General features: G+C 54.9%; 1 protein-coding gene across 4 annotated transcripts in view; it reads left to right on the plus strand.

The window, feature by feature from the left end:
* The window catches only part of LAMC3 (laminin subunit gamma 3), an 81,667-nt gene that overhangs the window by 24,170 nt on the left and 42,081 nt on the right, over positions 1–15,416 (plus strand). For all 4 annotated transcript variants that reach the window (XM_035260621.3, XM_035260626.3, XM_054237163.2 and 1 more), the window contains exons 4-9: positions 2,116–2,282; positions 4,771–4,959; positions 5,037–5,154; positions 6,346–6,444; positions 10,159–10,295; positions 13,678–13,788. In XM_035260621.3, coding sequence (XP_035116512.2) covers positions 2,116–2,282; positions 4,771–4,959; positions 5,037–5,154; positions 6,346–6,444; positions 10,159–10,295; positions 13,678–13,788 — 821 coding nt within the window. The remainder of the gene's footprint in view (positions 1–2,115; positions 2,283–4,770; positions 4,960–5,036; positions 5,155–6,345; positions 6,445–10,158; positions 10,296–13,677; positions 13,789–15,416) is intronic.

Genomic DNA, 15,416 nt, shown 5'->3' on the forward strand with positions numbered 1-15,416 from the left:
GGAATCTGGCAGGAGATGGCTGCTTGGACCCGGGGGGCTAGAGGTGGGGGAGCAGGGGTCTGAACACAATTGAGGACGGAAACACAGCTCTGTGTGTGAACAATGAGCCATGGGAGCGAAAGCAGGGATGACCCGATCTCTGGGCGTCCACAGTTCAGAGGCACTTGGGTGGCATCAGAAAGATGGCAGGGGCACCAGCGAGACGCCCAAGTGCCTGCTTTGGGTGTGTGAGCTCCAGGGAAGGCCAGGGCTGGCACCTGAGAGCCCGTGCAGCCGCGAGGGTCGCTCTGCTCCCACCTGCCCATGATGAGAGTCAGCAGGGGGCAGCTCCCCGGGGATGGCAGCTGTGGCCATGAGCTCCAGAGCCAGCTGTCAGGGGGCTTCTGGCCAGAGAACAGCTGGATTCCAGCTGCCAGAGCCAGACCACCCTCAGGCCGCAGCTGGCTGGGGAGGCTGCTCACGGTGGGGGACAGGTGGTCCCCACAGCCTGTGTTCAAGTGGAGCCCATGGGTCTCACTCTCCTTCCCTGGGTCAGAGGGTTTCATAGGATAGGTGCTTGCAGCACCTCCTTCAAGACAGGGGCAGGCCCTTGTCGCTTCCCTGGTGACCACTGTCCCCAGGATTACCTGGCACCTGCTTCACCCCAAGAAGCCCTGGGTGCTGCCTGCCTTCCCTGGGCTCTGTGAGGAAGGCGTACCACGTGCCTTCCCACACACTCTGTCCCCATATCAGCTAAAGCACCTGGAGCCCAGGCAGCGGTCGGCAGTTTGTCAAGACCCGCTGAGGGCAGAGCGCGGAACGGGGCTTAAGGGAGCCACCGAGTGGCCCCAGAGGAGTGTCTAGAAGCTTGGGGTCCACTGAGTCGGCGAGGATGGGCTTCAGTTCCAGCTTAGCTGCTTAGATCTGCCAGTTCCAAGGCCTGAGCCTGATTCCTCATGTGTGAAATAGGGATGCGAATGTCCCTTCCACCTCTGGTGAGGCTCTAGCCAGAAGCTATTGCCTGGGCCAGGACTGGAAGCTGTGGCTGTCTTCTGAGCAGCTCAGCCCGACCACTTGGGACAGGGACAATCACTTACTGGGTCAGGCTCCACCAAGCAGGCCACGGGTTCCCAGGGCACCCTTGTTCCTGCCTGATTCTACCTGTCTCCTGACCCTGTGTGTGGAATGGGGACACAGGCCAGGCTGCTCTCAAAGACCCCATATTCGCCCATTCTTGCATTGCTGTATACACCTGAGATGGCGATTTATTAAGAAAAGAGGTTTAATCGGCTCACAGGTCCATGGGCTGTACAGGAATCATGGTGCTGGCATCTGCTTGGCTTCTGGGGAGGCTTCAGGAAATGTACAGTCATGGCAGAAGGTGAAGGGGGAGCAGGAGCAAGAGAGAGAGCCAGGGCAGAGGGGTGGGTGCCACACACTTCTAAACAACCGGACCCCAGGAGAACTCACTGTATGGTACCGAGTTGGGGGGTGCTAAGCCATTCAGGAGAATTCCAGCCTCATGATCCGATGGCCTCTCACCGGGCCCCACCTCCCACACTGGGGGTTACAGTGCACATGAGGTTTGGTGGCAACACTGATCCAAACCATATCACTTGCAGACTCACAGGGGATTTGGAGTGAGTCAGGAGCTGTCCCTGTTTGGGGTACCCTCTTTACTGCCCTTTGGGACACAGTTGAGGGATAGCTGCTGGAGGCGGGCCCTTGGCCCCCACACCTGTTGCCACTGTGACTGCCGGTGCCCTCTCCACTGGGGAGACTAAGGGGACTTCTTGGGTCCCTCTCAGGCCCCAAGTGGGGCTCCTCCCAGGCAGAAGCTTTCTGTGGCAGGCACTTGCTAGCTGATGGCTTTGGGCAGCTTCTCTGTGCCTCAGTTTGCCCATCCATTAAATGGGGGTGTCACAGGCTGGTGAAGACAGGGTGGGTTTGTTACAGAGCTCACCAGCACAGTCAGTTCTGTTACTGCTGCCCCCAGGACACAGAGTGGGTGTTCAGTGAGGCCAAGATTGAGGGTGGAGTCGGGCTACACCTACAAACAGGGGCTGCCTGGTGACTGACCCCTCCTCTGCCCTGCTGGCACCTGTGGATCCCCTTTCCTCCCACGTCTTTTCCCAGGTGCAAGTGCAACGGGCACGCCAGTGAGTGTAGCCCCAACGCAGCAGGACAGCTGGCCTGCCAGTGCCAGCACAACACCACTGGCACGGACTGCGAGCGCTGCCTGCCCTTCTTCCAGGACCGCCCATGGGCCCGGGGCACTGCCGAGGCTGCCCACGAGTGTCTGCGTGAGTGTCACGGAGCACTGGGGACCCGAGGCTGGTGTTTCAGGCTGGGGAACGAACTCCACCAAAACCTCACAGTGGGGGCTGCTCCTGATGTGCCTGGCAGGCAGCTTGGGGTCTCTGTGCTGCTGCAGAGATGAGGACCAGATGAAGGGCAACCTGGGGGGGGTTGCATTTAAGCCTCAGTCCCTCCTCCACCAAGTCACTTCCCTGGACCACCTCCACCCCCACAGAGGCACCCGTGGTGGGAGACTGAGAAGGTCCCCGACTTACTTCTTTTTGTTAACTGCTCCCACCCAGCTGCTAATCAGAACCAGGCTGGCCCACAAGCAAGGGTGTCTGACGGCCCACCCAGCCTCTCCCACGGGCCCCCAGGCAGCCCTTTGTGTCCCAGCCCCCTTGTGATGTGGCTTTGACCGCCTAACCTCAGAGAAGCGCTGGAGAGAGGATGATGCCATCATGCCTTCTCCAGGGACACAGGCCAAGAGTGGGGACCCACTGCCTTCCTTTCTGGCTGGGGCGCTGGCTGCAAGCCCCACCCTGTCCCCAGACAGCCTGGTTTCCTCCAGCACTCCGTGCAGAGCCACTGTCGCTGAGTGCCGGATCCATGCTGGCGCTGCTGGCAGGAGCCACACCTTCACTCACAGGCTCACCAGGCGGGCAGCTTGGCCTCTATGCCCTGCTGTCCTCTTGGGCCTGGGCCACAGGCAACCAGAACTGGGGCTGGGAGGGGACAGTTGTTCTGAGAGTGGGAGGCTGTCTGCAGGAGCTGCCCTTGCTGGCCTGCCTCCACCAGGGAGTCTTCCTGAGGCCAAGGGAGCTTACTGGCTGGCTTTCACCATCCCAGCCTGCTGCTGTCTCCATGGTGGGGACACAGAGGCCAGACTGATTCTACCATGTCCTCAGCCCTGTGGTCACATCCGTGTCCCTCAGTCAGCAGCCTGGGAGGAGGGTTTCATACCTGACCCTTTGTCCCCACCCTCACCTGAAGCCGAGACAACCCAAAGCACCGAATTCCGCCTCGTGCCCGTCACTGCGGTCCATCTAACTTGAGTCTGGTGCAGCCAGTGCCTTGGGCCTGGCCCTGCCTTCCCTCTCCGCACACCTGAAGCTTCCTCTTACCTGCTGTCCCTGTCCCCAGCCCTCCCCTACCTCCAGCTGAGGCTCTTTTCTTGAAACAAGGTGTCACTGTCACCTAGGCTGGAGTGCAGTGGCACAATCATAGCTCCCTGCAGCCTGGAACTCCTGGGTGCAAGCGTTCCTCTCACTTCAGCCTCCTGAGTAGCTGAGATGACAAGCACACGTCACCGTGCCAAGCAGATTTTGGTAGAGATCGCCTCTCACTGTTGCCCAGGCTGGTCTTTCACTCCTGGGCTCGAGTAGTCCACCTACCTTACCTCCCAAAGTGCTGGGATTACAGGCTTGAGCCATGGCACGGGGCCCAGGCTTCCTAAAGGACAAATGTAATAACATTCATCACCTGCTTAACCCTCCCACAGCTCCCACTGTGCTCCCAGCTAACATCCACTGACCACGGCAGCCCAGCCTCCCTGGAGCTCTTAGAGCCTCTGACTCCATAACTGCCCCTGCATGAGGTCCCCCGTCCCTGCCTTCACATGACATGCCGCCTGGAGTCAGCCTCCTGGCACGCCCGCACCAGGCCACGCTTCTGTCTCTGGAAGTGGTGTAGCCCCTGGGCTTCCACCTCCTGTCTGCAATGCCCTTCCCACTCCCTCCGCCTTTGCCTGGCCTGTTCCTCACTGCTCAGCCTTCAGATTCAGCGCGGCCGTGACTTCCTCTGGGAAGCCTTGTCCCACCACCCCAGCACAGCCACAGGGGCCCCTTCCTTAGCCTCCCAAAGCCCCCTGCCTCTCCTGTCCCAGCCTTGCACCTGCAGGGGGTGTGCTTGCTTGCCTGCCGTCTGGCCTGCGGGCAGCATGAGGACAGCAGGTGTAAATGGGTTACACCTTTCATGGATCCACCCCTGGGCTCTAGGAACCAAGGCAGAGCCAGTCCTGCACACAGACTTTTAAAAATTATTTACTGGGGAAATAAAAGCCTTGTGCTTTCCGTACATGTGAGTGATCTCACACAATTGTGAGATTCACACTATGATTATGGCTTGGAGGACCTCCAGAAGCTTTTGGAGTGAGCCATGCTCCCCACTCCAGAAGGCACCCAGCCTCTGATCAGTGCCCATCTATCTGGATATATATCCTGGTTTTTCCTGAGAGGGTCCTCTTTCTGCCTGTTGTTTTGGTGTATTTACTGATGGTGTCCCCTTCGCTCTTAAGAGCGTCCTGTTTTGGAAAATCAATTGATCAGTCTCTGTAGCCTTGATCAAGCTGGGCCTGAACTCCATTCTGGACCATGTTCTTGCCCTTCTCCTTGCACTGCCAGCTCATTCAGCATAGGGAGGCTGACTGGCACAGACGTCCCCTCCTACCACATCACAGGGGACCCACACACCTTCCCCTGCTCCTACCCACAGCCTGCAACTGCAGTGGCCGCTCCGAGGAATGCACATTTGATCGGGAGCTTTTCCGCAGCACGGGCCATGGCGGGCGCTGTCACCACTGCCGTGACCACACGGCTGGGCCACACTGTGAACGCTGCCAGGAGAATTTCTATCACTGGGATCCTCAGATGCCATGCCAGCCCTGCGACTGCCACTTGGCAGGTGAGTGGGCCCCACCACCCCAGCCCCTGACCCTCACCCTTCCCAGCCTCTGCTGCCCTGTGTCCTTCCTCTCCCAGGCTCCCTACACCTCCAGTGTGATGACACAGGCACCTGCGCCTGCAAGCCTTCTGTGACTGGCTGGAAGTGTGATCGCTGTCTGCCCGGGTTCCACTCGATCAGCGAGGGTGGCTGCAGGTGAGGGCAAGGGGTGGTCCAGTACAGACACATTGCACTGAGTGACAAGGAGCAGGAAGAACAGGCTGACGGCAGTCCCTCCCTCCCTCCCTCCCCATCTTTCCCCAACCCTTCCTGTCTGCAGCTACCTTGCCCTAATCCTGGTGAGGGCTAGAGACACCCAGCCCCTGGGGAGGCCAAGAGACAGAAACAGACCATGATGAGACCAGGCTGAGGCTTGTGGAAGCTCAGCGGATCTTGGGGGTGGAGGGCAGGCTTCCTGTAGGAGGTGCTGCTTAAGTGCAGGGAGAGGGGAAGGACAGGTGTTTGAGGTGGGGGTCGGGTGGGGAGGCACAGCAGAGGCTCAGAGACACACTCTAGGTGGAGCTCAGGGGGTGAGCAGGGCAGGAGGATCTGCAAAGGAAAGCATCTGGGGGGCCTCTGGAGGAGCTGTGGACTGGTGGAAAGCAGGAGGGAGTGAGGGAAGCCAAGAGGAGGCTACAGCAGGAACACCCCAGCAGCCTGCATGGGGGGTTGGCTCTGGAGAGGGAGAGCAGGGTAGAGTCCAGAGCTCAGTGCAAGGCGGAGCTGGCAGGACAATGGTGACCAGGGAGCCAGAGAGGAAGGAGGGGTGGAAGCTGATCCTCAGGGTTCCCTGGGCCTCTGGGTAGCAGGGTGTGCAGTGTGGGGAGCAGGGGTGGGAGAGGCTGAGTGTCATCTGGGTGTGCTGAGCCTGGTACCCCATGAAACAGTCAAGGGGAGAGGCGGGCAGGAGCTCCTGGGGTGTGGACCCTACCCCAACATGTTTGCCACCACTTGACTGAGAAAGTATAGGATGACAAAAATAAAACCCATTATGAATTCAGAAGCACTTTTTCTTTTTTTTGAGACAGAGCCTCACTCTGTCATCCAGGCTGGAGTGCAGTAGCGCGATCTCGGCTCACTGCAACCTCCGCCTCCCAGGTTCAAGCAATTCTCTGCCTCAGCCTTTCAAGTAGCTGGGATTACAAGCGTGCGCCACCACGCTCAGTACCTCTGATGGATGGGTCACTTTCTTGGCAAGATAGGAACAGTAAAGCCGGGGCAGGCTCCTGTGTCAGCCTCACTCCTGATGTTGCAAGCAGGGAATGGGAGGGAGATTTCTTCCTGGGATGGGCTGTTCCCATCTGAAGTTGCTCGTTGCATTTTCCACTTGTCCTATCTCTTTGGCAGACCCTGCACCTGCAATCCCGCTGGCAGCCTCGACACCTGTGACCCCCGCAGTGGCCGCTGCCCCTGCAAAGAGAATGTGGAAGGCAACCTATGTGACAGGTGTGTGAGCTTGCTGCAAGTGACCTGGGGGCTCAGTGATGAGGCACCAAAGCTGTGGAGAGTGGGGAGGAGCAAGGGGCACAGTCTTCATGGACTTGGGTGACCTTGTCACCCTGTGCCCTTCCTGGAGCACCATGAATCTGCCATACAGGAAGTTACTCAAAGGTTTTATGGCACTGTTTATGCTTTGACCCAACACAACTGATCATTCATAAGCTGAGAAAATATGTCTTAGAAAGAAAACATGTCTTGGCTTAGAATCCTGAAAAGAAAGAGCTGGAAAGAGACCATCTAATCCAGGGATAGAAAATACGTGGTGGGCGTGGCACTTGTACTACCACCTGCTATGGCAGACATCACTAATGGAACACTATCACAGTCCTCCCCTTTCACACATACAGCAGACATACCTAATGGAGCACTCTCACAACTCTCCCTTTTCATACCCACAGCAGACATCACTCATGGAGTATTATCAAACCTCCTCTTTCACACCCATATCACTAATGGAGCACTATCACAATTCTTTCACACTCAGACATCACTAATGGAGCACTATCCCAGTCCTCCCTTTTCACACTCACAGCAGATATCACTCATGCAGCACTGTCAACCCTTCCCTTTCACAGCCACAGCAGACATCACTAATGGTATACCCATGGCAAACATCACTAAGGGAACACTATCACAATCATCCCCTTTCATACCCACAGCAGACATCACTAATGGAGCACTATCAACCCTCCCCTTTCACACCATGGAAGACAGCACTAATGGAATACCCATGGCAAACATCACTAAGGGAGCACTATCACAACCTTCCCTTTTCACACCTATAACAGACATCACTAATGGAGCACAGCAGTCTTAGCCATGAGCCCTGCTATAACCTCAGGATCATTTTCAACACCCTGCTTCAGGAAGGCCCTACCCATTGAGCTGGAATTTGAGCCTGTTTGCCATCTTTGCAGTCTGATCATGGTACAAATGGGGCATCTGAAGCTTTACAAACTAAAGGGGCTCTCCGAAGGCCACGAAGTCCATAAACTTCCTCTTTCTTTTTCTTTTTCTTTTTTTTTTTTTTTTGAGTTGGAGTCTTGCTCTGTCTCCCAGGCTGGAGTGCAGTGGCACGATCTCAGCTCACTGTAACCCTGTAACCTCCGCCTCCTGGGTTCAAGCGATTTTTCTGCCTTAGCCTCCCAAGTAACTGGGACTACAGCATGTGCCACCATGCCCAGCTAATTTTTGTATTTTTAATAGAGACAGGGTTTCACCACATTGGCCAGGCTGGTCTCAAACTCCTGAACTCATGATCTGCCGGCCCTGGCCTCCCAAAGTGCTGGGATTACAGGCATGAGTCACCACGTCTGGCCCATAAACTTCCTCTTTCAAGTGTTCAAGAGGCCCCCCCAGCTCCAGCAGTGTGGCCAGCAGACAAACATGGGTTTTGTTCCTTCGGTGCACACTGCCTCTTCTTCCTGCCTTTGTGCCTGACATTCCCCAGGGCTGCTTGGAGAAGTGGCTGATTCTGGGGCTGGGGCCGGAAAAAGGCAAGATAAGCCTCAAGTGTCTTATATCACCAGAAAGCAAGGACAGGCTGAAAGACACAAACAAAAAACCCAAACCAGAATGGGGGCCCCCATCAAAAGGACGAAGGACACAGGAGCCAACCTGAAAGAGCTCCCAGGGCGGAAACAATTTGAGCAACAAAGTAAAGAACGACAGTATTGGATTATCACCCAGAGAATAAAGTAAAATCCACAAATCCGTACTGATTTAAATAGATGATTGAATACATAAATAGATGGGGATGAAGGGATGAAACTTCTCTGCGGAAGAATTCGGAGCAATGAATGCAGAAGTGAGGGCACTAGAAAACCACTGTTCAGACCTCACAGTAGTGATTGCCACAGGCGAGAGCTGCTGACGAATGCTGACATTGGTGGGCAGAAGTTTAAGGCGAGAGAGGGTATTTGCATAGCCTCAAAATATCAGTTAATTACTGTGGAGGCTCTAACATCTGTCCAGGGGTTCTTTGATACTCCTCCCTCCAGGAGGTTGAGCTTAATCCGCATTTTTGAGACTGGGCTGCATTTAGTGACTTGCTTTTTAGTTGTTATAATTGTTGTTTTGTTTGTTTGTTTGCTTTTTTGTTTTTTGAGATGGAGTTTTTTGTTTGTTTTTTTTTTTTTTGAGACAGAGTCTCACTCTATCGCCAGGCACCAGGCTGGAGTGCTGTGGCACAATCTCGGCTCATTGCAACCTCCGCCTCCCGGGTTCAAGCAATTCTTCTGCCTCAGCCTTCTGAGTAGCTGGGACTACAGGCTCACGCCACCACGCCCAGCTAATTTTTGTACTTTTTTTACTAGAGACTGGGTTTCACCATGTTGGCCAGGATGGTCTCGATATCTTGACCTCGTGATCCGCCCGCCTCAGCCTCCCAAAGTGCTGGGATTACAGGCTTGAGCCACCAAGCCCGGCAAAAGATGGAGTTTCTTTCTTTCACCCAGGCTGGAGTGAAGTAGTGCGATCTCAGCTCACTGCAACCTCTGCCTCCCAGGTTCAAGTGATTCTCTTGCCTCAGCCTCCTGAGTAGCTGCGGTTACAGGCATGCGTCACCACGCCTGGCTAATTTTTGTATTTTTAGTCGAGATGGGGTTTCACCATAATGGTCAGGCTGGTCTCAAACTCCTGACCTCGTGAGCCATCCACCTCAGCTTCCCAATGTGCTGGGATTACAGGCATGAGCCACTGTACCCAGCCATTTTTTTCTTTTTTTATTTGAGATGGAGTTTCGCTCTTTCGCCCAAGCTGGAGTGAAGTTGTGCAATCTCGACCCACTGCGACCTCTGCCTCCTGAGTTGAAGTGATTCTTCTGCCTCAGCCTCCTAAGTAGCTGGGATTATAGGTACCTGCCACCAGGCCTGGCTAATTTTTGAATTTTTAGTAGAGACGGGGTTTCTCTATGTTGGCCAGGCTGGTCTCAAACTCCTGACCTCAGGTGATCCACCCGCCTCAGCCTCCCAAAGTGCATGAGCCACCATGCCCAGCCTATTTAGTGACTTGCTTCTAATGACCAGAATGTGGCAATTGCCCAGTGGAGAAGACTGGCAGACAGCACCTCCAGCAGGCGATGGAGGCCGTCCTCGCCCAGATGTCATGTGGGTTTCCTGTGCCCCCATGTGATATGACAAGAAGGGCTTGTTACCTCTGTGTGTTTCTTTCCCAAACCTACAACCCTGGTCTAACGATGGGAAAGCCAGGCAGCGCACACACATTGCAGGAAAATACCTCATCAGTGCTTTTCAAAGGGTGTCAAGATAGTGGCAGACAGGGAAAGCCTGAGAAGCGGTGTCAGGTTGGGGGAGAACGAGGACACCACTGCATGTGACGTCGTGTCCCTGATGGGATCCTGCAGCAGAAGCCGGACGTTAGAGGAGAGAGTGAGAAACCCTGATGAGGCTGGAGCTTAGTTAACTCAGTTTTGACAAATGCACCGTGGCCATGGCAGACGTCAGTGTCGTGGGAAGCTGCCGAAGCAGGCGTGGGAACAATCTGTAAGGTGCTCACTACTCTTCTAGAATTCTGAGAAGAATGTGTTTTTAAGTGTCTGCAGTGATTCTAGACTCTCATGGATCCAGCTGGGCTACCCCTGCCCCGCCCCTTCCCGGCCGATTCATGTGGCCCTCTTGGGCATGTCCTGCCTCATTTCAGATGTCGCCCCGGGACCTTTAACCTGCAGCCCCACAACCCGGCCGGCTGTAGCAGCTGCTTCTGCTACGGCCACTCCAAGGTTTGCGCAACCACAGCCCGGTTCCGGGTACATCACATCCTCACTGATTTCCGCCAGGGTAAGAGGTGCCCCCTGCACACACCTCCGCAGGGGCTGCTCCCAGCCTAGTGACAGGCAATCCCACTCTGGGCAGATCTTGCCTCGGTGGATCCCCCATTGTGGAGAGGAGCCATGGGCTTGCACAGCCCAGGTGGGGTTGAGTGTGAGGAGCCTGCTCCCCAGGGCCCACCTGCGGCCTCAGCTCCCTTCCTAGCCCCTGACTCTTCTGTTTATACTCATGGTGGGGTTGGGGGCTGGGTATGTGACCCTCCTTGGATCCTGTAGGGGAATTTCCACTCGCCCTGTTGAGACTGGCCCCCCTGGGTATATCTAAACACTGGGGATTCTCCTGGCCTCTAATTAGAGTCTCCTGGTCTCTAATTATTGAGCACCTGCTGTATGCCAGGCACTGTGCTGAGCTCCTTACATGCAAGGATTCTCATTCCGCTTTTACAGATGAAGTAACTGAGACCCAGAAAAGGTAGGCCACTTGCCTGAGGTCACACAACTTGGTTATGAGCACTGCGTTTGTCAGCTCCCAAGTTTTGCTTTTTTTTTTTTTTTGGAGACGGGGTCTCGCTCTGTCACTCAGGCTGGAGTACAGTGGTGCAATCACACACAGCTCACTGCAGCCACCACCTCCCTGGGTTCACATGACCCTCCCACCTCAGCCTCCTGAGTAGCTGGGACCACAGGTGTGTACCACCATGCTGGCTAATTTTTATATATTTTTGTACAAACAGGGTTTTGCCATGTGTCCCAGGCTGGTCTCAATCTCCTGGGCTCAAGTGATCTGCCCACCTCTGCCTCCCAAAGTGCTGGGACTACAGGCGTGCACCACCATGCCCAGCTAATTTTTGTATTTTTTCTTTTTTGTAGAGACAGGGTCTTACCGTGTTGCCCAGGCTGGTCTAGAACTCCTGAACTCAAGTGATCCACCCACCTCTGCTTCCCGAAGTGCTGGGATTATGGGCTTCTGCGCCCAGCTGTGTTTTGCTTTTAGCTACTGTGGCGGCCTCCACCGTGGTCCCCGACTCCAGGTGGCACAGCCACATCTTTAGAGGGGAAAGCAACAGAGCTCAGAGCTCTACATTAACCCAGAGGCTGCATGGGTTCCAGCCATGTCCCACGGAGTGCCTCCCACCTTCAGCCTCTCCCGAGGAAGGAGCGAGGTGTCAACGAGGACAGAACCTGAGGGCCAGCGCTGGGGTGCTCCAGACATGAGGGCCGCGCGCCCTCTGCTGGAAGCTGTGCAGAAAGCAGGACCAAGAAGGTCCAGGGGTCTAGGATGTTAATTAGGCAGGAATCTTTTTTTTCCTTTTTTTTTTTTTTGAGACAGAGTCTCACTCTTTCACCCAGGCTGGAGTGCAGTGGCACAATCTCCGCTCCCTGCAACATCAGCCTCCTGAGTTCAAGCAATTCTCCTAACGCAACCTCCCGAGTAGCTGAGACTACAGGTGTCTGCCACCACATCCAGTTAATGTTTTGTATTTTAGTAGAGATGGGGTTTCACCATGTTGCCCAGGCTGGTTTCGAACTCCTGACCTTGTGATACACCCGCCTCAGCCTCCCAAAGTACTGGGATTACAGGCATGAGCCACCGCACCGGGCCTGGGCAGGACTCATTTTCTAGACCCTAAGAACAGTGTCATGATCTGTTCTCATCTTGGGCCAGGCACTGGGTGTGGCCAGCCCTTCGGAGGTGTCATCTCATTTTGTCTTACAGTTGCGCTTTCGTTCTCAAACTTTTTGGTCTCTGGATTCCTTTTCCTCTTTTTTTGAGACGGTGTCTCGCTCTGTTGCCCAGGCTGGAGTGCAATGGTGTGATCTCAGCTCACTGCAACCTCCGCCTTCCAGGTTCAAGCGGTTTTCCTGCCTCAGCCTCCCAAGTAGCTGGGACTGCAGGTGCTCACCACTGTGCCCAGTTTTCTTTTTATTTTAGTACAGATAAGGGATTTCACCATGTTGGCCAGGCTGGTCTTGAACTCCTGACCTCAAGGGATCCACCCTCCTCAGCCTCCCAGAGTGTCGGGATTACAGGCATGAGCCACTGCACCCAGCCACTGGATCCCTTTATGCTCTTGAAAATTATTGAGGATTCCAAGTACTTTTGTTTATGTGGGTGGTTTATATGGATATTTGCTGCATTAGAAATGAAAACTGTGGCCAGGTACGGTGGCTCATGCCTATAATCCCAGCATGCTGGGAGGCCAAGGTGAGTGGATCACATGAGGTGAGGAGTTCGAGACCAGCCTGGCCAACATGGCAAAACCCTGTCTACTAAAAATACAAAACTTAGCCAGGCGTGATGGCTGGCTCCTGTAATCCCAGCTACTTGGGAGGCTGAGGCAGGAGAATTGCCTGAACCTGGGAGGCAGAGGTTGCACACCACTACACTCCAGCCTGGGTGACAGAGTGGGACTCTGTCTCAAAAAAAAATGAAAATGGAGTGTTCTTTGTTTCTTTGTTTGTGTTTTTTTTTTGGGGGGGGGGTGCGTCTTTGAGTTGGAGTCTTGCTTTCTTACCCAGGCTGAAGTGCAGTGGCTCAATCTCAGCTCACTGCAACCTCCGACTCCTGGGATGACAGGTACCAGCCACCATGCTGGGCTAATGTTTGTATTTTTAGCAGAGATGGGGTTTCACTATGTTGGCCAGGCGGGTCTTGAACTTCTGACCTCAGGTGATCCACCTGCCTTGGCCTCTCAGAGTGCTGGAATTCCAGGCGTGAGCCACTGCGCCTGGTCTTCCAATTCCTTCTACGTGTCTGTCTGCAAGCTTCTTTTCATGTTGCCATCTTCCTTTCTCTGGCCTCTTTCCCTGCTGCGTCCCTTCCTTTCTACCCCTCAGCTGCCCCTGGTGTTTGCCTCTGCCCCATTGCCCAGCTGCCCCCTGGAGAGGTATTCCCATGAGGTCACTCGCTGTGTGCTGTGCTGTGTTCCATGTTAACTGCTGTGGCCAGAGGGAGGAGGCACTGAACTGGCACTGGGGACCAGAAGGCCCAGGCTCCCATCCTGGCTGGGCCCCTTCCTAGCCAGGTGGCCTCCCTGCCTGTGGTGGTGTTAATGACATGGGTCACTGAAGGACAGAGTCATGAGGTTACAAGTGAGAAAGATCTCTGAGAACCTGAAGGTGAAGTCAAGTCATACTATTAGAGATGGCCCTGATGTCCCAGGGCCCCCATGTGGGGTCCCCAAGCTGTCTTCATGTGGAGCTCAAAATACCACTGAAAGGGCAGGGCCCACTTCCAGGTCAGACCATGCCCCAAGCACAGCCGGGTCCCTGAGGTTTCTAGCTTCTCCTGGGGCTCCCTCCCACCCCAAGGCCCCTGCTGGGGCTAGCACCTGGAGACCACCCTCTGGGGCCCCACACTGATCGGGGGGGTATCTGTGTTTGCTGTCTAGGAGCCGAAGGCTGGCGGGCCAGAAGTGTGGGGGGCTCTGAGCAACCCCTGCAATGGAGCCCGAGCGGGGTCCTCCTGAGCCCAGAAGACAAAGAGGAGCTCACAGCGCCAGGTACCTCCAGCGCCAGGCGGGGGCTGACTGCACTGTGTCGGTTCCTCCTGCTGCTAAACAACCTGCCACACATTAGAGGCTGAAAGCAATGCCGGGTTATTTTCTTAGCATTCTGGAGAAGTCAGAAATGGGTCTCAAGGAGCTAACACCAAGGTGTCAGCAGGGCTGAGTTCCTTCTGGAGGCCCAGGGGAAAGTTCCTTTCCAGCTTCTGAGATGGAGTTTTGCTCTTGTTGCTCAGGCTGGAGTGCAGTGGCGCGATCTCGGCTCACTGCAACCTCCACCTCCCAGATTCAAGCAATTCTCCTGCCTCAGCCTCCCGATTATCTGGGATTACAGGTACCCGCCACCATGCCTGGCTAATTTTTGTATTTTTAGTAGAGATGGGGTTTCGCCATATTGGGCAGGGTGGTCTTGATCTCCTGACCTTGTGATCCACCCGCCTCAGCCTCCCAAAGTGCTGTGATTACAAGTGTGAGCACCGTTCTCAGCCCGTCTATCCCGGCTTCTAGAAGCTGCCTGCATCCCTGGGCTCAAGGCCCCTTCCTCCATCTTCAAAGCAGCTAAGTTTGTCTCCTGCCCCATTGCTGGTACAGCTTCCCTGCCTCCCTCTTGCGTATTTACCATTGATCTCTAATGATTGATGACGCCCAGGTGGATAACCCAGGATGCTCTTCCTCCCCCAGGTCAGTTGACTAACAGCCTTAATGTCCTCCGGCCACAAAACACACAGTATTTACAGATTCCAGGGATTAGGATGTAGATGCCTTTGGGAGGCAGTTGTTCTGCCATTAGACCACAGTATCTGATGATAGACCAAATTTTCTGGTCATAGCTTTGTCACCTAGGGCTTCTTCGGTGCCATAGAGCCATAGCCAATGTCACACCCAAAGAATCTCTGTATTTCCCATCAGCCCCTCACCTGCCAGGCCACCGCACCCCAAGCCCAGGGCCGTAGATTCTTGCAAAAGGAAGGAAGTTCTTGATAATTCTGACCTGTCCACCTGCCCAGTGAGGGGAACTGTGGTCTCCTGGCGACGGTCTCAGTCCCAGCACTCAGCTCTCGGAGGGGACACAGAAACAAGCCTCTGGGCTGGCTGGAAACAGCATCAGAGGGAATGAACACACAAAGCCTCTGGCCAGCACATCCACTTTCTGTATTCTGCCTATGGACCCCCATATTCAGGGGGGCAAAGGCCAGGTGCTGAGTGAAGATGAGTATTCAGGCCAGGTGCAGTGGCTCACGCTTGTAATCCCAGCACTTTGGGAGGCTGAGGCGGGTGGATCACCTGAGATCAGGAGTTTAAGACCAGCCTGACAATATGGTGAAACCCCATCTCTACTAAAAATACAAAAAAGTTAGCTGGGCGTGATGGTGCATGCCTGTAATCCTAGCTACTCAGGAGGCTGAGATGGGAGAATTGCTTGAACCCGGGAGGCAGAGGTTGCAGTGAGCCAAGATCACACCACTGCACTCCAGCCTGGGTGACAGAGTGAGACTCCAACTCAAAAAAAAAAAAAAAAAAAAAGATGAGTATCTAATGATTTAATTGTGCAAGCTTGGGGCAGTCCCAGGAGAGGCTGGGCCGCCGGTTGGTGGACTGTGATGCAGCTTTCACGAAGACCGTGG

Source organism: Callithrix jacchus, chromosome 1 (genome assembly GCF_049354715.1).
Source record: "Callithrix jacchus isolate 240 chromosome 1, calJac240_pri, whole genome shotgun sequence".
NCBI classification, from domain to species: Eukaryota; Metazoa; Chordata; class Mammalia; order Primates; family Cebidae; genus Callithrix; species Callithrix jacchus.